We start from the raw sequence: 21,182 nt of genomic DNA on the forward strand, positions 1-21,182 counted from the left end.
CAGGAGGAAAGGAATGTTAAAACCTTACTAGCAACTAACACTTGATAAAGATTTAAACTATATAATAATTTTAAAGAAAGTCTAAAACACCAGATAGTCTTGAAACCTCGCATGCTTCACCGTTTAATAAAATCATGACTCATTTTAGTAAGAACATGCTTTTTTAGTAAGAAAAAATGCTTTCTGAGCTAAGTTTGAACTGCTGGGGCACATGGGACACCCACAAACCCAGTCAGCAGAAGTCTCAAACTCCTAAAAGATTAAAGGAAAAATACATTAGTGTGTACAGAGAATGAAAAAAAAAAAAATCCCCAATGGTTCTAATCTATAAACGGAAGTAAAACTAAAACTCCCCTAAAATCCCCCCAATCATCAATCCTTATAAATTCAGCACTTATCTTCTTCCTTTACTTCTGGAGACCCTCATTAAACAACACGAAAGCCTTTGCTGATTTTATCTCGTAAAATAGAGCGCTCAAATGACACTAAGCAGGGATACCGACCCCCAAAATCACAAACTGTTTTACTTCTAAAACCACGCATGCAAACGTAGGGTTTCCTGAGTTCTGCTAGGGGCGGGCTCTCTGGACCCCCGAGTATTTTTTTTTTTTGCAGGTGTGCAATCCAGGGCGTGTGCGCTGTGCAGGGAGGGGAGGTGAGGTGTGCTGTGGGCATCGCCTGGGCCGGGCGGGGCGGGGTGGGTGGGGCCCGGGTGTGGGCTGGGGAGAGAGTGAAGGACATGTGACAATACGACGGTGGCGGCTGTAGGATCCGGGAGGGGAGTGAAAGCTCCGCCGGGGCGCTCCATTAGAGAGCGGTGATAGCTGCCGCCCACTTGTATTGAAGCGTTCTTTGTCACTAACAAGTTAAATTATAGATGTTATTTATTTAAGAAGAAGGAAAAAAAACTCTAGCCAAACATCCTACGAACACATATGCTCCCATCCCCTACTCCTCCAACTCCTAATTTCCCCGTCTCCAGAGGGCACAGTTGTAAACCTTGACGAAAATCCAATCTTCTGTGCAGGAATTTCCCCCCACCGCTTGCCGCCCCCGCGACCGTGAGTGGGAGCTGGAGGAGCTCGGGTCCCGCTGCCTTGGAGCACGCGGAGCCGGGCGACCGCGGTGCGGCGGCCGGGGAGGAGGGGAGGCGGCAGGACTTGGCGCGGGTCGGCCCCGCCGCGGCCGGGAGCGGGGTTTGCGCAGGAAAAGGCGCCGCCGCGGCCCCCGGCCGCCCCTCCCCGGCCCCAGGCTCCCCGCCCGCGCGCCTCCCGGGCCTCGCCGCGCGCTAGGCGCACCACGGCGGCGCGAGCGCCGAATGGTAGCTGCCGCCCTGCCGGCCCGGCAGCCCCGCGGGCGGCAGCCAGGGCGACCGCGGAGGCGGCGGGCAGGGCGCGTGCGCACTGCAGGGGCGCCAGATTTGGCGGGAGGGGGAGTGTCCAAAGCTCTTTGTTTGATGGCATCTCTGTTTACAGAGTTTACACTTTAATATCAACCTGTTTCCTCCTCCTCCTTCTCCTCCTCCTCCGTGACCTCCTCCTCCTCTTTCTCCTGAGAAACTTCGCCCCGGCGGTGCGGAGCGCCGCTGCGCAGCCGGGGAGGGACGCAGGCAGGCGGCGGGCAGCTGGAGGCGGCAGCCCGGTGCGGTCCCCGCGGCTCTTGGCGGAGCCCCGCGCCCGCCGCGCCATGGCCCGAAGACCCCGGCACAGGTAACGGGGAGCCCGGCGGGCGGTCGAGGGCGGGGGTACGCGGGGGCGCGCGGGGCGCCAGGCTCCTGGGAGCAGGTGGGAATTCGTTCCGGGATCATCTGAGGGGCTGTCAGACCCTGCGAGGACCTGGAGCCCCTGTCTCGGCAGTAGAAGCAGCTCCAGAGACTGATGAATGGAAGAGTCTTTGCGGGAAATGTATCCGGACGTTGGGAAGCACGCCCTGCGGCTCATTTTGCAAGTTGCATGGGGATACATTTTTATTTAGGGGGAAAAAGAAAGCAGCACGTTCCAGCCAGGGACAGAGCGGTGCCCTCCAGCCCCGGGGACCCTACCAGGTGCCTGGCTTGATGCCACGGGTGTCGGCGACGGATCCGCAGCGTAATTGCTGGATGCATTGAGATATGTTTGGACTTGGAAGTGCAGAGCATATGGCAGATACAGGGAAAATGCTGGATTGTTTAGTAGCTGCAGGTAGTTCATTTAAATTTCATTCATTCTTTATGGAGGCGAGGACCAGTGTCAGCTGACAGGCGGCTGAAAAGCAGATTTTAGGGGGATAAAGGGGGCTCTACTTTTGCAAATTGTCTTGAGACCTGGTTTTGGAGGTTCGAACCATTATTCTGTGAAAGGCTTTTATTTCCACTGCAAACATTGCATGCGCACCTACACACGCCGGCGTCGCACATGTCACTGCACTTAGGGAGGCTCGCTGGGAAGACGGGTGCAATCCCCTCACATTTTTGGCCGGACCGATGGGAAGAGGGAGAGGAGGAGGAGGAGGGAAATCCTCGTCCGAACTGTCAGTTGCTGGCTCCCCAGCCTCCACCGGCCTCTGGACTTCCCCAGCAGCACACGCTGGGGGCTCCCTGCGAGCGGCGGGTGCCGGGGCTAGCTCGGCGGCTGTTGCAGTCGCCACTCGGCTCAAGGGGACCGAGGCCGGCAGCACCTAAGGACGCTGCCGCGCAACCGGGACGCGATCCCCGCGAGCTCTGCCCCCAGTCGAGAGGTCCCTGCGCGGCGCGCACACGTGGGTGCGACTGAGGTCGCCGCGCCTCCTCGCGCCCTCCTTCAGCCGCCTTAGGTCGCCCCGGCCGAGGCGCGGTGACCGGACGGACCCTCGCGAAGGAGTTCTAGGGAGAAGTCCGTGGAGGCAAAGCAAATCCTTTCGCCTTTCCTTAGGTTATTTTATTTTCTCCTACTGGTTTGTTGTTGAGCCTGCGGGCGCTGGTCCCCGCGCGGCGCTGAGAAGTTGCAAAGAGCGTGGGTGGAGACCCTGCAGCAGCACCCGCGGGCTGGGCTGGGCGGGGAGCAGCGCTGGGGCTTGACTGGGCTCTGAGGACTAGAGGGCTGCTTGGGGGAGCACCGGGCTCCCTATGCCTCCCCCGGAGCCTGGTCGCGCGGGGCAGGTGCTGCCCTCGAGGGCTCCACTTTTCGCCTTTAGGACTTAACAGTACAGCTACTGGGGTCGTCTGTATTTTTTTTTTTTTCCGAGCGCTGAAACTGGCAGCAGGAGGAGTGAGTCGGGCAGGGGTGCTGGGAGGAGGCGCGGCAGAGGCTGCGCGCCCCGAGGTCTCGGCCGCCCCCGCGGGGCGGGGCCGCGCAGGTTCCCTGAGGCTCCAGGTAGCCCAGAGGGGAGGTGGCCGGGAGGGGCGGGAGCCTTGAACCTGCCTCAGGGGGAAGAGAAACCCGACTGCGGGCTCGGAGCCGTTTCTTGCAAGGGCGAGCGTCAACTCGGCAGGGATTATATTAACCAGGTCAGCGAAATGAGTTTGAACCCCTCCGAATCACAGTAGCGGCCACAAGGCACTTCCTCCCGCTCCCCTCCCTCTTCCCAACCCCCAGCACCTCTTTTCTTTTTCGTTTCTTTGCACGGTTTGTTTCCTTGACAGAATGTAATATTCATAGTTGTACTCTTGTAACCACACCGGGTCTAGCAGGTGGGGAGTAGAGTGCATCAACCCTGAAATCAGCCTTTGAAAGTCCTCTGACTGTTGGGTCTGAGATCTCGTCAGAGCAGATAAAGCAAAAGTTATTTCAGGTTCCTTAGAAGAAATTAATCATGCTACTAGGACGACTTAGAGCAAGCAAATCGCATGCAAAGTTCAAAGGCGAGCCTGGGTGCCCAGCCTGGCAGGGAGACTCAGGAACTGGGCGCGTGAGCAGCCCCGGACTCGCCCTGCTGCGTCCTGGCCCCTTCAGGTCCCGCAGAAGTCATTCTCCACCTTGCCCCCAAGACCTTGGTTTTGCACATCTTTGCTTCTGTGCTTAGCTTTTAAGAGGCACGGAAGGACATGGGGGGGTCATGTATTAGCGCTGGAAAGTACCTTAGAAATAGGATCCAAGCAAGCCCTTATGTAAAGGCGGGGAACTGAAGTCTTGAGAGAGAGGAAGTGATTTGTCCAAGTCATACAGCAAGGTGAAGGCTAGACTAGAACCTTTGCCTCCAGAACCCTAGTCCTGTTGATTCCCGTGCTCTCACCTGACGTTGGCTGCCCCCTGCGGGCGGCTGAATAGGTTGCTTGTTCCTGGGTTGTTAAACTGCTGCCGAGAGAGAGAGAGAGAGAGAGAGAGAGAGAGAGAGAGAGAGAGAGAGGTGCTCAATGACTGCTCTGAAAAATGTCCTCAGTTCTGAAAATGTGACCTCTAGATCCAGCCAAACCTGAAAAGTTAATTCGACTTGAATCTATGACTGCAGTTTCAGATTCCTCTGGTTTTCTTGGTGTCTCTCACATTTCACAAGGGACTGCATTTGGGGGCTTTCCAAGGAGTTCCCTGTGAATCTTTCAAAAGATGCAGGCTTACACCTCTGGGCTTTATAGCTTTTTTTTTTTTTTTTTGCTTTATCATGTCGTGTTTTATATTTTTGTAATTCTTGTTCAGAAGTTGTTTAGTGCCTCCTGTTGACAGTGGAAACAGAACTAGGCTATTGTTTCAAAACACAGACACTAAATGAAGGGAATTATTACAGATTATAAATATATATTTCCTGGAGTTTTATTTGGTGGTGGTGGTGGTATTTTAAATTTGGATTACATCATGTCACCATACAACCTGGGCTATCAAATTGTTGCTTAAAATAATAGCTTTAAATTATGAGAACCCCCAATTCAGGATTTTTGGTAAGCACTTTAGCTTGACTTGTAGGGGCCTGGTAATATGCATATATGAGTTAGTTTGGGAAGACAAAACCTGTAATGAATATAACTTTTCTTTTTTAAAAACGATTTACATTATGACATGGCTTTATATCATTGTTTTTATTGGCCTTAGTTCAATGGGTTTCTCAACATTTCTATGACAAATTTTAGTGAAGTTTCTAAGATAGTATTTTTCCTATTTTTTATAAGAAAAACTATAAAATAAACTGTAAAATTATTGTCATCTAATCAGTATGTGATTAATAAGCAGTAAGCATAGAGTTACATCTTCAAAAGTCATCAAATTTCCTAGGTTAACTAAATAAAAGAAAAAGCTTTTGAAAATAGTAATGGGTTGTTTTAAATCCATGGATTTCTTCTGGGGAAATCCCTTCTGGATTAGGTTACATTTTATAATATTTCAAACACTGTTCTGTCAGAGACAGAAAAAACAAGAGTAAGTAAGACTCTAACAAGTGGCCTGATTATTCACTTAGTTACTCTAGAAACTAAGTATTGTAAACATGGGCACAAGTTGGATCAACCAGGCCTGGAGTTGTGAGCAATTTGGTATTAATTTTATTTACAAAACATTAAATTTTGATCACTCAATGTTCTTATCTTTCCTTAGGTTTTAAAATCCTTTCCTCTTAGATTCTCCTAATCCTCTAGACTTTATGGGATGACTATAATTACATTTTGGGGTATATTGCTTCTTGATTTTTTTTCTTTTTTTAATAAAACAAAAACCCCATTGGAATAGCATAGTTGAATTGTTTATTATGTTTGAGAAATATTATTTAAACGATGTGACAAATGCCAAAGATTTTGAGTGTTCACTTATATAAAGGACATGGGTTCTTGTTCCTTTTCTTGTCCTTAACCTTAAGTTTTCAACTTAAATCTTCACTGGTTGGAAGGTGGCCAAATGTGTAACTTGTCCCTGGTCTAATAGTAACAGCAGGTTCAGACATGCAGGGGAATAGGAAGGTGCCAGGTCCTTGGCCGTATCTGTGGATACCCATAACAGCAGAACCAGTTTACAATACTAGAGCAACAGAATGCAGCAAACAATCTTGTTGTGCAAGTTTTCAAAGTTTTGTCTTCATAACCTTTGAAAAGATTGTTGAGGAGTTTTGTGTAAGTTTTATAGTCCAGTAGTAGTCTAAATCCTCTTGTTTCAGTCCACATCTACCCATTTTTATTTCTGCAGCATATATAGCAGTGACGAGGATGATGAGGACTTTGAGATGTGTGACCATGACTATGATGGGCTGCTTCCCAAGTCTGGAAAGCGTCACTTGGGGAAAACAAGGTGGACCCGGGAAGAGGTAACTAATCATTTTATCAAGACGCAGAAAATAGATAGAGTGTATAATTTATAAAAAACAAAATTTCAACTAAACTACAGGTGCTCAAGCTCCTTAGCAGCCTCTTTGAGATCTTATTCTAGCCCGCATGTGCAGCGTGCCCTACGCCCCCCACTCCATTATATTATCCATTTCCACACTACTTTCAGTTCCTTGAAAGTCCTCTTCTTCTCATTTCAGGCTTCATCTATGTTTCCTTCTGCCTGTTGAGTTCTCATCCTTTTGTCCCGCCTCTTCTTCCTACTTTTACATCACCCATGAAGATATCACCTCTTCTGTGAAGCCATCCCTGGCTTCACCAAACAGGATTGGATGCATCCTCCTGTGATCCCATGCATGGATGCATGTTCTACTTTATTGTTGCTGGGACATACATCCCTCCTCCAGCTAACTGCAAGTCTGTTGAGGGCAGGGCTCAATGGCTATTCATCTTTGTGTTTCCTGAATTCACAGGTACTTGACTCAAAATAGGATATTAATAAATATTCTCTCAATAAGTGAATGACTTGCTACTCCCAAAAACAAAACAAACAAAAGAATAAAACACAGCACTCAGGGAACTCATCTTTTTACAGTGTATTCATTTAATATCCTTGATATATTTCACAGAGCCATCTATATGAAGTTATGTTTTAAAAGCATCCAGTAATGGTTGGAGACATACCTGCTTCCCCTGTTTCTTTTTCAGCTGGCTTATCAAAAGTTTGGTTTTGTAGGAATGGAAAAATATTTTAGAAGCAAAATTATTAATATGTGGAGAAAAGTTTCTCTAATGTTCTCAAACATTTTTGCAACTAATTTTAGATGATTCATGTTACAATAAATGGTGTCGGCTCTTCTTCAGTTTCACTGTTCTCTGCTTCATTTAAACCAGAGCTCCTTTTAACAGGCAGGTAGGATTCCCAGAGAGGCTCATAGGAAATTAATATTTTACCTATTAAGATTGTCCACTTGGATAATCCTTATGATACGGAAGTTCTGTTGTCAACATTGGTTTCCTAATTCTTGTGTCTGTATTATACCGGGGACCTCCATTGTGTGTGAATGTTACCTTTGCAGAAACATAAGAAGAAATGCATTTATAAAGATACTTATGAACTGGTAGGATTGCGAACAGCATATAAACTAAAAGAACTGATTAGCTGGAAATGTTTAATGTCTTTTATGTTCTAACACATTTGGCCTATGTAAATCTAACTAATTTTCTTATATAGCCTTCAAGTTTAATTTTTAAAATGATCTTTATTTCTTTATAAAAGGTTAAACTAACTGGAAATATTCTATTTCTTGCTCCAGATCCTATTTATTACATAGGTAAATGTGTACTGAATCTAGCACTGGAATGCATTTTTTCCCAACAGAGTAAAGCAGTTATTTATAATAAACACTCAATATATGCCAGGCATTGTGATAAATGTTTTGCAAAATTGCCTCATGTAATCCCCAGATAACCCTGTTAATATCAGCCTCATGTTAATAAATTGCCTTATGTAATCCCCAAATAACCCTGTTAATTTCCATTTTATAGATGGCAATACTAAGGCCCAGTAAAGTAAAATGGTATACCTGCTTTACACAATTAATAGTTGAGTCAGGATGCCAACTCTGGTCTGACTCTAAATAAATCTATGCTCCCAAGTCAGAGTATTACATTTATATCTGCTGTATTTGGATACTTCAGAGAGATTTTTTATTCTAGATTCGTTCCCTCATTCACTTTAACTTGAACAGAGTTATATAGTAAACGACTGATATCCTAGGATTACCTTTAAATGTCTTAGGATGAAAAACTAAAGAAGCTGGTGGAACAGAATGGAACAGATGACTGGAAAGTTATTGCCAATTATCTCCCGGTAAGTTAGTAATTTTTTCTTATAACGAAAGGAAAGCTTCTCCCAAAGATTTCTATAAAATATTCTAGGAGGGGTTATTAAGATAGTGTATAATTTACTCACATTTAAGAAGTGGGAGAAATGCCCTACCCATAACTTATATTTTATATTATAATGCATATAATTGGGATTTCTAAATTGATTATTAGAATTTAGATTAGTAGAATCGATTATTATAATTTAGATTATCAAGTTTTAAAAACAATTGCTTCTTGTTTTATCTTTTCATTTATAGGAAAATTAGTATTTTGATGGTTTGTTACATGGTAGATGATTAAACTTGATGTTTCCTCCAAGTCAATTTTTCCTAAATTCCCTATTTTTGTCAATAGCAATACTTTTTGGCATGAGGGTTTAAAATTCTGGAGACCTTTCTTGACTTTATCACATTCCCCCAACCCCTACATCTAAGCAGCTACTAAGGACCCTGGAATTCCTTTATAGTCAGTTCCGTCCTTTTTATTCTCATGGCTGTGCTGAAGGTTGGGCTCCTGCCCTCTCATTTGGACTACTATATAACTTCCTAACTGGCTTCCCCACTTGTAGTTTTCCATTTTTCTTTCTTTTTTCTTTTCTTTTCTTTTTTTTTCTTTTTTTTTTTTTTGAGATGGAGTCTCGTCACCCATCTATCCCTCATTACTTACAGACTACAGAACATCCTGTCACCCAGTCTCCCAGGCTGGAGTGCAGTGGCGTGATCTCAGCTCACTGCAACCTCTGCCTCCCAGGTTCAAGCGATTCTTGTGCTGCAGCCTCCCGAGTAGATGGGATTACAGGTGCCCGCCACCATGCCTGGCTAATTTTTGTATTTTTAGTAGAGACAAGGTTTCCCATATTGGTCAGGCTGGTCCCAAACTCCTGACCTCAAGTGATCTGCCCACTTCAGCCTCCCAATCCACCTGCTAGGATTGCAGGCGTGAGCCACCGTGCCCAGCCAGTTTTCTACTTTCCCATTCATCCCAAACACCATTGGCAGGTGGAACTTCCTAAAATGCAGCTGTACCTTATCTTTTCAAAACCAACCACAGTGACTTAGAATCTCACAAATTAAGTAAACTGCCTTGACCTGGCACACAGAGGCCCCCTCTATTGCCCCAACTTACAGCTCCAGTTCTGTTTCCTACTTCCTCTCTGTAAGCAGGTTTGCTTGAATTTATTTCTGCTTTCCCTCCTCTGGGCTTTTGCTCCTGGTCTTCCCACCTCCTAGAATGTTCTCCCTTTACATTACCAATTAAAGTTATGTCCATCCTTCAAAGTCCTTATGAAGAGCTCTTCAAGACTCCTCCCAAGGAAACCATTTCTCCTCCTAAGAAGATGCTTCTCTCCTCACTTCAGTATCATTTTGTTTTGGTCTTTTCTTCCAGATGAATCAAATTCAGCCTCTATGATAGTCAGTTATCTACTTGTCTTTTCCTTCTTATAAGATTACAGACTCCTGTAACATAGGACCTATCTTTTATGCATCTGTATTCCTTCTGCAATATAAATACTATGGTCCTGGATTGAAGCACATCTCTTGTTTGAATGGGAAGCAAACTTTAGTCTTCTATGGTGGTTTCCCTGAAAGCCTGACAATGTAGAATCTGTATCAAGCCTTAGGCCATGTAGATACTCTGCGAAAGTATCTGAGGTTAAGGTTAAGTTGGCAGGCACATGTGTAGTATGGTGGTCCTTTAGATCATGTGGCAGGAATGTTTCCCTCAGGAGGCAGAGTGTCTAATTTTAGATGCAACTTTGATGTATTACTTGCGTGTTCTGTAGCCTGTAAGTAATGAGGGATAGATGGGCTCTAAACATGCTCTAAAACGTTCTTAAATATTTTCACTGCATATGGTCTGTGTGTGATTCCTATTACAACAAAAAAATCACGTCCTTATCATATCTTTATGGTGGTGCGTACTTTATTTGTCTAGAATCGAACAGATGTGCAATGCCAGCACCGATGGCAGAAAGTACTAAACCCTGAGCTCATCAAGGGTCCTTGGACCAAAGAAGAAGATCAGAGAGTAAGTTCTTTCTTCATTGGTGTGTGAATCATAATTAAGAATATTCCCAAAATGCTGAATATTTTCCTATTTGAGGAAGCAGGTAAAATGGGCAAACAGGAAGTAGAGGACTCTATTCCCATATTTCCAGTGAATGAAAGCAAATTTCAGAAATTTTCTAAAGATCTTGTAACACTGCAGAATGATTATACTGACTCATTACATAACTTTAAAACATAGGTTATTTTTGTGTGTTTATCTGAAGGTGATAGAGCTTGTACAGAAATACGGTCCGAAACGTTGGTCTGTTATTGCCAAGCACTTAAAGGGGAGAATTGGAAAACAATGTAGGGAGAGGTGGCATAACCACTTGAATCCAGAAGTTAAGAAAACCTCCTGGACAGAAGAGGAAGACAGAATTATTTACCAGGCACACAAGAGACTGGGGAACAGATGGGCAGAAATCGCAAAGCTACTGCCTGGACGGTAATAATATGTCAAAAAATATATTGATCGGGAAGAATGAGGGAGTGGGTATTGAACATTCTGCTTTAAATGTATGGTGAGTAAATTATATTTCATCAGTCGTAAGTGTTTTATTAGATAAACCAGTTACATAGCTTTTAGAGATTGAAGACATCTTAGAGTTTATTTGGTTGAGAACTTCCAGGATCCACCTAACAGTAAGCCCTGGGTGAAGACATTTAACTTTCCCCAGCCTCAATTTCCCCATTTCCAAAGTGAATCATACAGGGCCAGTGTTAGGAATCAAGTAAAATGAATGTCAAAGGACTTGGTAAACTATAAAACTCTAAATGCATAGAAAGAAACTGAAGACAGTTTGTCTCTCTAGCAGTTCACATAGCTTATTAAGTGACTCAAAGGAACTCAGCTACCATTTGCCTGATAACCATCATTCATTTCTTTTAATGTTCTTTTTTTAATTATTATTTTTTAGAGACAGAGGCTTGTTCTGTCACTCATGTGTGACAGAGTGCAGTGGCATGATCGTAGCTCAATACATCCTTGAACTCCTGGGCTCAAGGGATCCTCCCACCTCAGCTTCTTGAGTAGCTAGGACTACAGGTGCACCCCACTACACCGAGCTGATTTTTAAATATTTTTTGTAGAGATGGGGTCTTGCTGTGTTGCCCAGGCTGGTCTCAAACTCCTAGCCTCAAGCAATCCTTTCGACTCCCAAAGAGCTGGGATTATAGGCATGGGCCACCATACCTGGCCACCATTATTCATTTCATTATACCACTTTGCTTAATTTTTTACTTCGTTGATTAAAGAAATAATGTATTTCTTGAATTCTCATACTACTTCCAGGTTTTTAAATAATGGTCAGGGTAATAATGCTTTCTTTTTAAAGAACAAGGCAAAAAAAAATGACCTCATTATGAGGGATAACTATGGAAGCTCATTTTTGTCTCATTTTTCCCACTTAAATAGTATATAACAGATTTCGTTACTTTGGAAAGCAATACTTTTAATGATAAATCTTGCATTAAAATGATATAGATAGAAAATATTAAAAATAGTTTTATTCTCGAGCTTCATAGTCCAGGAGAAAGTTTATGTAGTATTCTCTAGTGATGCTCCAAAGCATTTGCACCCTTATGGTTCAGTATAAACTTAGAAATTTCAAGAGGTTGGTAAAAAAAAAAGGCCTTTACTCCCATATGGCCTGAGAGGATACACTGCTGATTCTTCTCAAAATTAACAGGGCTATTGAACTTCCTCTTTCTTTAGCATACATTCCCCCACCCCCATTGAAATAGAAAAAGGGAGGCTTAAACGGTTTCTTTGAATTGAGAAACTGTTTTCCTGAGAATGGAAAGACTTTAGAAAAAATGCGTTGCCGTTTGAAAATATACTGGGGGTTAGGATCTTTCCCTTCGGGATCCCGTTTTCCACTCTCATCTCTGTCTGATTCGAAAAACAGTTGGGGTGGCTTTCAAAGTGTAGGAGGTTTTTTGGTCTCAAAAGTTCTTGCTAGTGCTTTGAGAGATAAAGAGTGAGGTATTCTTCATCAGCAGCATCTTATCATCCACCAAACTTCACCATGTCCCTATCGTGGTGTGTAGGCCCTGCTGTGCCACGTTCAAAGGAGTAATTTCTCCAAGGCAGCTGCAACTTTACATGGTGTTAGAGTCTTGTACCGCGACCGGTCAGAATAAACCGGAAGCGTTATTGTATTGAAAGTACTCCTTTACCAAGGAAATGAAATGGTTAAAAGATACTGATATTTCTAGAAAACGACACGCATTCCAGATTGTGTAATTAAGAGAAATCTATGGATTTCTAACTAGGTACTAGAGAAAGCCTGATCTTAGCGGGTGGAGAAGAAGGAAACAATTCAAAAGAGAAAACAACTATTAGGCCCAAGGGAAAGGTCACTGTTAGAAACAGTTTTCTGTCAATTCACTTTAATCTGAATTGAAATTTTTGTTTGTGAAATTTGTGTGATATATTTCTGTGCAGAACTGATAATGCTATCAAGAACCACTGGAATTCTACAATGCGTCGGAAGGTCGAACAGGAAGGTTATCTGCAGGAGTCTTCAAAAGCCAGCCAGCCAGCAGTGGCCACAAGCTTCCAGAAGAACAGTCATTTGATGGGTTTTGCTCAGGCTCCACCTACAGCTCAACTCCCTGCAACTGGCCAGCCCACTGTTAACAACGACTATTCCTATTACCACATTTCTGAAGCACAAAATGTAAGCCATTCCTGAGAATCTAGTTTAACGAGAGAGATGGCTAGTTTAGCTCCAGGTGATAATCATACTTTGCAGTTGTATACTTTTCAGAGAACTTTCCTGAGCATGATCATGGCCAGTCTTCACCTATGCCCTTTGAAGTAGATAGGATGTAGGTATTGTTTGTTACCCCTGGTTTATGTCTCCAGAAACGAGGATGGTAAGTGCTTTGCCCAGGGTGACACAGCTCATAGAGATAGTGCTGACTAGAAAACGACCTGTCTGATTCTAACTTGCTGCTTCAAATCTAATTGGAAGGCAACCTTTGAATGTAAATTTACTTAAGGTACTATTGAAGAATAGGGGAATGGAGTCGCATTTGTAGATGTAATGTTTTTCTCTTCCAAAATGAAAAGGGAAGGTAGTATTATGTTTAAAGAGGAGAGAGTTTGACACTGAAATTCAGTGGTTATGGTATGTTCCATTCTGGTAGTGATCAGGCAGACATGTCTTAATTTATTCACTCAGTAAATGTTTACCTTCTTACTCTGAGCCAGGAGCAGAACTTTGTGACATTCATTTTCTGATGTCTCCTTTCAGTCTCCATTGGATCAGTGTGATCCCTTCCTTATTTCTAGTATTTATATTTAGGGAAAGGGATAATCCATAATAGGTGGAAAAATAAGAAGAAAGGGGAAAAAAATCGAGAAACTTTAATCTTAAGACCAACAATAATAAATGATGAAACGTACCCAAGAATAGAGAGCTCATATGCAAATTATATGCAAAGCATGTTCTTAAATAGTTTTTATTCTTCTCTGTTCGTGGATTAGACTACAAACTTTACAGAAAGGTCTCAGATGAATAAATTGTCATAAGTCCTGTGCTTTTTATTAAAACTCAAAATTATTCCAAGAAAAAAAATATATATATATATATTTTTTTTTTGAGACGAAGTCTCGCTTTGTCGCCCAGGCTGGAGTGCAGTGGCACCATCTCGGCTCACTGCAAGCTCCGCTTCCTGGGTTCACGCCATTCTCCTGCCTCAGCCTCCGAATAGCTGGGACTACAGGCGCCCACCACCACGCCCAGCTAAGTTTTTGTATTTTTAGTAGAGATGGGTTTCACCGTGTTAGCCAGGATGGTCTTGATCTCCTGACCTCATGATCTGCCCGCCTCGGCCTCCCAAAGTGCTGGGATTACAGGTGTGAGCCACCGCGCCCGGCAAGAAAAATATTTTTATTTACCAACAGCTGGTACCATCAGTTTTTCCCATAGAAACAATTTTCAAACATTCATTAATGTATTTTAGAATATATTTTTTGTTGTTTTTTCATTGTGTTTTTCTGTAATTAAGGAACACATCCCAAAATTTAAAGTGCTTGTCAGCACTTCCCAAGGATTGATGAGGACTTTACATTTTTTTCACTATGTTCCTTTAGCTGTTTAGCCATTTCAAAGCTGTTTAGCCATTTAGTCATTCAAAATGTGACTAAATTTCACATTAAAAGGTTTTTAAAAATTGTTTAGTGTATTTTATCAGTAAAGTGTTTTTTTCTCTCAGTCCCAGAACAAAACCTCAGCATATGTAGCCTGAATGACGTGGCCTTTGTTTTGTCTTTTCCATCTAGGTCTCCAGTCATGTTCCATACCCTGTAGCGTTACATGTAAATATAGTCAACGTCCCTCAGCCAGCTGCCGCCGCCATTCAGGTAAGATCATTGATCATTCACTGTTCAAAGCACCATTTTTAAGAAATCCTTATTTCTTTCATCTAAACACGTATTTTCACCTGAGCAACTGAAGTAAAAAGGAAAAGGAACATGGAGAGGAGAGCTGAGTCTTGGCCAGCAATCTATTAATCTTGTCTTCTAGAATGAGTTTGCTCTAGAGTTTTCTGATTCTTTGATGTTGCAAGATGAAATAACTCATCAGTCAGCATCTACTCTTGTCTGAGATTTCACATCACTCCCTTACGTCTGAAATAACATTCACAAAGACTTCTGTAGGAGCCAATTTGGTTGGCGTTTTCGCAGTGAGGCTCTTTGGGCCGTGTGGTACCTCATGACCATATTGGCTACACCTATTGTATTTGCAGCTTCCAGTCAGACCTTTGTCTTTATTTCCCTTACCTTGTAATTTCAGAGACACTATAATGATGAAGACCCTGAGAAGGAAAAGCGAATAAAGGAATTAGAATTGCTCCTAATGTCAACTGAGAATGAGCTAAAGGGACAGCAGGCGCTACCAGTAAGACTGTCGTCATGTGCTTGAATGAGGGGATAGCAGCTTTGCCTCAGTTTACCTAAGCACTCTTCTCTTCTAAATATTACACTTACCAAGGCTCTATATATCCTTTCAGAATGTCTCAACACAAGAAGTTGCTTGTAGTAAAATGTAGTTTGTATCAGAATATATGCTGATTAAATTGGAAGCCGTCTTTTTGTAATTGCAATAAAAATGCAATATCCACTTATGATTGTTATCATCAATTTTTTTTTTCTTCAGAAGGACTATAATCAGTTTAAAGACTAGCAAAGATAAAATGAATGAAAATCTGCATTTTCTACAGAGCTATGTATATGGTACCATTTTGGTTTTTTTCTATTATTTTGTTAACCTATATTTTCATATTTTATAATTTCAGATATGATTTGATGCAGGTTCAGTATATACATGTAAAAGGTTATATATAAAACCTCTTCATAAATAACATTAGCTGCTCTCTTTTATTTGCACATGTGAAAGTGATGTGGGCCATTACTGAATTCTGACATCTTCTTTAGCGACTGGACAGCCAACTGGGATGGCTCCTTGTGCTTTGTAACATATATAGTTAACCAACAAAGACAATAAAAGAGAAGTGATGCCCAGTAGGTGTTCCTAGGGGTAAATTTATTTTTGTTAAATAATAAGATGATTATGTGCACATGCTAGTTCGACCACTTTTTAACTTTAGTTAATGTTTTGCAATTTCTCCTGTTGTGTGGTCATACTGTAAGGAGACTTCTGTTAATTTGCTCTTCTGCTTTCCTAACCACGTTGATTTGGCAGTGCTTCACTGCATCAATGCAATCTGTAGCATTAGAAAGGGATAGAAGCAACAAGAATATGTGTAGATCAAAGCAACTCTGCCTTCTGAGTCCTCTAGCTTTTTTGTGGTTAGAATGCAAATAGGACAGTTCTTCAGTTCTTCACTCACAGCAAGCATTTATGGACCTTGGCAAATTATATTAAAGTGGAATTTTAAAACAATACGAGAATTATACTTCGAAATATAGACCTATGATTTGACGTTTTTACAAAATGATAGCAAGGTAATCATATAGTAGGTACAACCTCTAGCACTATTAAAAACAGGGTCTTGCATTGATAAAAGGAAACATCTTGACAACTGTTTCATAGGCGTAAGTTTGGGATGATGCAACTACTCTTATCTTTCCTCCAACAGCATCTGATACCTTGTGCAACTTCATTGCTAAGTTCCTTCTCCCTTTCTTCTCTCCTCTCTTTATTTCTACACCCTTCCCCCTTCCTTAGACACAGAACCACACATGCAGCTACCCCGGGTGGCACAGCACCACCATTGCCGACCACACCAGACCTCATGGAGACACTGCACCTGTTTCCTGTTTGGGAGAACACCACTCCACTCCATCTCTGCCAGCGGATCCTGGCTCCCTACCTGAAGAAAGCGCCTCACCAGCAAGGTGCATGATCGTCCACCAGGGCACCATTCTGGATAATGTTAAGAACCTCTTAGAATTTGCAGAAACACTCCAATTTATAGATTCTGTAAGTAGAATTGTGAAGGGAAGTTAACGATTCTGGAAGATCAATTAGAAAACCCATTTCTTAAATCATTGCCATTTTCTATAGCCAAGATGTTGTTAGCATGTATTAATGTAAAGGTACAAGTATGATTTTCATCTTCATTCGTATGTTTTTTCAAAGATCTGATTTCATAGCCTACCGAGACAAAAGTATTTATAAATACTTACAAAACAGGACTTTTGAAGGAAGAGTTTTTTTCACATTTTCACACTTTTCCTTCAAAAGTCATATTTTTAAAAATAGTCAAATTGATGACTTACAAAGCAGAGCTTGGATTATGGGAATGGAATGGTGTTTAAGTTACTTTTAACTTTTTTTTTTTCTTTGCTTCATGGTGCTTCTCTAGAATTTTATCTTGCTTTTGAATGGCACATTAAGGGTTTGCTTACTCAGAGCTGAAAGCCATCTTTTAGTGTATTTGAAGTGATAATCAGCTTCTTGGTCATACCTGGCTCTTTCCACAAAATGCTGATTATTGATTACTGGTCCTATTGCTTCACTGAGATGAATCATCTTTAGTGAAACAAATTTGTATTCAGCACCTCCTCAGCAAACACTTGGTTCCTTTCCCAGTTGGTTAAAAAGCATTTATTGCACTCATTGGATAGGAGATGACCATTGCCGTAATATGCCGTCTAGAAAAGGTCTTCATTTTGCTTTCCATTGCATGCAGATGTAGAGTGTCGGGAGGTCCCTGCAGCACGTCAGAGGGCCAGCCTCGAGGCAGCCCACTAGACCCCGCTCTACTGCAGTATAACAGAGCAACTGCTCATCTTGAAGCTGTTGCTCAAGAAGCCAAACCAATGGGCCCAGTGTTTGCTTTGCGTTGAGCATCTCTCTCTCAGTGCTGTGTTTCAGGTGATGATGGCACACACTGTCTCAAAGTTCTGTGCCTCCCACATTGTTTCAGGATTCTTCATCATGGTGTGATCTCAGCAGTTTTGAATTCTTTGAAGAAGCAGATTTTTCACCTAGCCAACATCACACAGGCAAAGCCCTACATCTTCAGCAAAGAGAGGGCAATGGGACTAGACCTGCAGGAGAACCTAGCCCAAGGGTGAACAAACGTATGTTGAGTGAGAGTTCACTTGACCCACCCAAGGTCTTACCTCCTGCAAGGCACAGCACAATTCCGCTGGTCATCCTTCGAAAAAAACGGGGCCAGGCCAGCCCCTTAGCCACTGGAGACTCTAGCTCCTTCATATTTGCTGACGTCAGCAGTTCAACTCCCAAGCGTTCCCCTGTCAAAAGCCTACCCTTCTCTCCCTCGCAGGTAGAACACAACTTCTGCACAGCTGTTACTCATTTTCAACAGACACCTGAGCCTTAATAATCTAGAAACTAATACTTCGGAACAAATGACTAATTACTGCTGCCTTCGCTGATTTCATTCCGTAGTTGAATCTAGCTGTTGCTAAGTTATACTGCCTTCCAAAGTTTAGGCTGTCTGCAGGCTAACTGTTGATTTTGGCATCATTCTCTCTCTTTTACTTTTTGGGTGGTTTTGAAAGATAGTTGCATGAAACGTACTTTTATTTCCTTCAACACTAGAGTTTAACATTTCTGTCCCTTTCTTTTTCTCCCATCTGATCCCTCCCTTTAAAATTGTTAACATCATTTCTGCCTCATTGTTCATTTATTTTTATGTGATTCACTGACCCAGGGGAGGAGGGAACCAAATTGTGTTTATATAACATTTGGGGTGCAACTAGAAAATTTAAAGGTTCCAATTCATCTTTAAGTGGAAGAGTTTGGGAAGAAGAGGAGAAACAAATGCTTAAGGAAAAGAACATATTTTTAATTTCAGTTTCTCAACATTGGCTCTTTTGAGTTGTGCCATGCTATTTTACTAGTGCAGTTTTTGCCAACGAATATTTTTATTTCGTACAGCTTTTTCTAAGGCATGAAAATTACAATGCTTATCAGAGATTTGTGTTCCTAAATTATTTAAATAATTAAATTTAGTAGGTAATTTGGTACTTTAAAACATTTTTCCAGTTGTATCTGTTGAATTTGTTTTAAGAACAGATTTAGGTATGATATAGGCATACACATTTGGGAAACACTGAATCAAACAGAAAGTTAAAAGTAGGTTTCTTAGCTGGGCATAGTGGCATGGGCCTGTAGTCCTAGCTACTGGGGAAGCTAAGGTGAGAGGATCGCTTGATCCCAGGAGTTCAAGTTCAGTCTGGGGAATGTAGCAAGACCCCATTTCTTTAAAACCTTTTTTTTTTAACTGCAGGCCTTCTCAGAGTTATTAATATGCCGTTGTGCCTTGTGAATTTCCAGGAGAAGATTACAATATGTTGTGTTTCCCAAATTTATTTTACCTTGGAATTCTTTATGGAACACCTAGTTTTTTCCCAGAACTTTAGTGTTCTGAGAGACACAGTTTATTATTCAAGAATTTTTCACATAATGTAAACCTTTTGTAATACTAATTTTGGTTCATATATTATTAAAGAGAAAAAACAAAGTATGAAAGGAAACTATTAATTATTAACTATTATTTTCCCCCAAATCACTAAAGCCTTTTAAATGTTAAGAAAGAACACATCTCATTATCTTTAATGATAAGCGTCATTTATTGAGAATATTTTCTCACAGTTTTGCAAGTTTTTCAGCATTGACCCTAAATTTTATTTCTTGGAAACCACACCCAAATCTTGGGTGCTCGGTTGAAATAAAACAATACCCTAGTCAACATGACATGCTTGTTAGCATCTTTATTATTTAATATAGTGGGTCAGTAAAACATTCTTGTTATCTAGGTGTGATTTTTAAATTGTGATTTTTAAATTTAAAGAATTGCCATCTAATCTAAGTAATTTTTTTCTTTTTCTCCATGTTTAGTTCTTAAACACTTCCAGTAACCATGAAAACTCAGACTCGGAAATGCCTTCTTTAACTTCCACCCCTCTCATTGGTCACAAATTGACTGTTACAACACCATTTCATAGAGACCAGACTGTGAAAACTCAAAAGGAAAATACTGTGTAAGTCTTTGGTTCAGGAAATAAAATTATTTATCTTATTTACTTATATTTAGTTAATGGAATATAGTCCCCAGATGTCTGATCCACTTGTATGTGCATAATTTTACTGACCACTTATATATAATTATGTCTATTCTCACGTTGAATATATCTGTCCTGGGCATATTTCAACTACCTACTGGTAGATGGGAAGATAAACTAAATTACCTTTGTAACTTACTCCAAAATTTCCTATCTATGCACAAGTAGTTTTCATAAAACTTATCCATTCAGTTTGTTTGTTCCCTCCATAAGGCCTTCTTATGAAAGCCAGATTGTCACCCTCCTTTCCTCTCTAATTATAAGTTTCAGAATAAGAATGAGTATGATTTCTTACCTAGTTTGTATTTTTATTTAATTTTATTTGTTTATTATTTATTTTTAGTTTGTATTTTTTAATCTTATTTTTCTTTTTGAATTTATGTGTAGATAGGACCTCTTCTGACATCCCCAGGAATATTATATGATTAGAAGCCAAGGGATGAGTAAGCAGTCATTTTTATTCAATAAAGCCTTAATCAATTCAGAAAAATGGTAGAGAAAGTGTGAATTATCAGAAACCTTGAAAAGAAATGCACTCTTATTTCGAAGTACAAAAAGTAAATTTTGAAAGGTTAACATGTTTTGTAGTCTGGGCTCTGTTTTCATGAATAGGGAAAACTGATTTGTAAATGACATCAGGTCTTCTTGATGCTCATAGTCTTATACAGATCATAGGCACTATATGTGTCTTCAGAGCCATTAAGGAAAGATGGAAAATCATTTAATGCTTTTATTCTTCGAGATATAATATTTTGAAATATTTGAAAATATGTGATATGCATATTCTCTTTTTCTTAACGAATAATATGATTAATCAGCATACCCAATTCCAAATCCATAACAGAGTTTGTTGTATTCAGTGGAAAAATATTAAATGTAGCAGGTAAAGCCACGTAGGGACATGTATTGTTTTATATTGAACCACTGTTTCTTTTCTTTTTAAAGTTTTAGAACCCCAGCTATCAAAAGGTCAATCTTAGAAAGCTCTCCAAGAACTCCTACACCATTCAAACACGCGCTTGCAGCTCAAGAAATTAAATACGGTCCCCTGAAGATGCTAGTAAGTTCTAGAAAAGTTCTTGGGTTTAGTTGGTTTGTTAGTCCCGTCAGAAGTTCTCTCTGATGCAAAAATACCCACTCTTCCCTTTAGCCTCAGACACCCTCTCATCTAGTAGAAGACCTGCAGGATGTGATCAAACAGGAATCTGATGAATCTGGAATTGTTGCTGAGTTTCAAGAAAATGGACCACCCTTACTGAAGAAAATCAAACAAGAGGTAAACACGAAATCCTTTGGAAGCAACAAGCTGAGAATCCTGCCCACTTTGTTCCTTGTGTGCAGCTTGATGTGTCTGCCATTGGCACTGTGCAACACTACCACTTTTCATGCAAGATTTTCATACAAGGTGCAGTGAAAAGGTACTGCCAGACTGTAGGCATCATTGGCCTTTCCTTTGGGAAGCCAAGCCATCTCTATC

At 41.4% G+C, this 21,182-nt stretch overlaps 1 protein-coding gene across 10 annotated transcripts in view; it reads left to right on the plus strand.

Annotated features, from left to right (window-relative positions):
• The first annotated feature begins 1,155 nt into the window (after positions 1-1,155).
• Positions 1,156-21,182, plus strand: part of MYB (MYB proto-oncogene, transcription factor) — a 38,288-nt gene continuing 18,261 nt past the window's right edge. For 2 of the 10 annotated variants that reach the window (XR_003119135.1, XM_025383860.1), the window contains exons 1-12: positions 1,543-1,709; positions 6,060-6,177; positions 7,998-8,069; positions 10,022-10,114; positions 10,359-10,579; positions 12,581-12,815; positions 14,426-14,506; positions 14,940-15,044; positions 16,335-16,589; positions 19,482-19,624; positions 20,651-20,765; positions 20,856-20,981. Coding sequence is in view for 9 of the 10 variants with exons in the window: in XM_025383860.1 (XP_025239645.1) it covers positions 1,687-1,709; positions 6,060-6,177; positions 7,998-8,069; positions 10,022-10,114; positions 10,359-10,579; positions 12,581-12,815; positions 14,426-14,506; positions 14,940-15,044; positions 16,335-16,589; positions 19,482-19,624; positions 20,651-20,765; positions 20,856-20,981 (1,587 nt within the window). In the remaining variant the exon portion in view is untranslated. Of the gene's footprint in view, positions 1,710-6,059; positions 6,178-7,997; positions 8,070-10,021; positions 10,115-10,358; positions 10,580-12,580; positions 12,816-14,425; positions 14,507-14,939; positions 15,045-16,334; positions 16,590-17,538; positions 17,902-19,481; positions 19,625-20,650; positions 20,766-20,855; positions 20,982-21,182 lie in introns of all 10 variants that reach the window. The other 8 variants (XM_025383856.1, XM_025383855.1, XM_025383854.1 and 5 more) reach the window with 8 other exon arrangements.

Source organism: Theropithecus gelada, chromosome 4 (genome assembly GCF_003255815.1).
Source record: "Theropithecus gelada isolate Dixy chromosome 4, Tgel_1.0, whole genome shotgun sequence".
Classification (NCBI taxonomy): domain Eukaryota; kingdom Metazoa; phylum Chordata; class Mammalia; order Primates; family Cercopithecidae; genus Theropithecus; species Theropithecus gelada.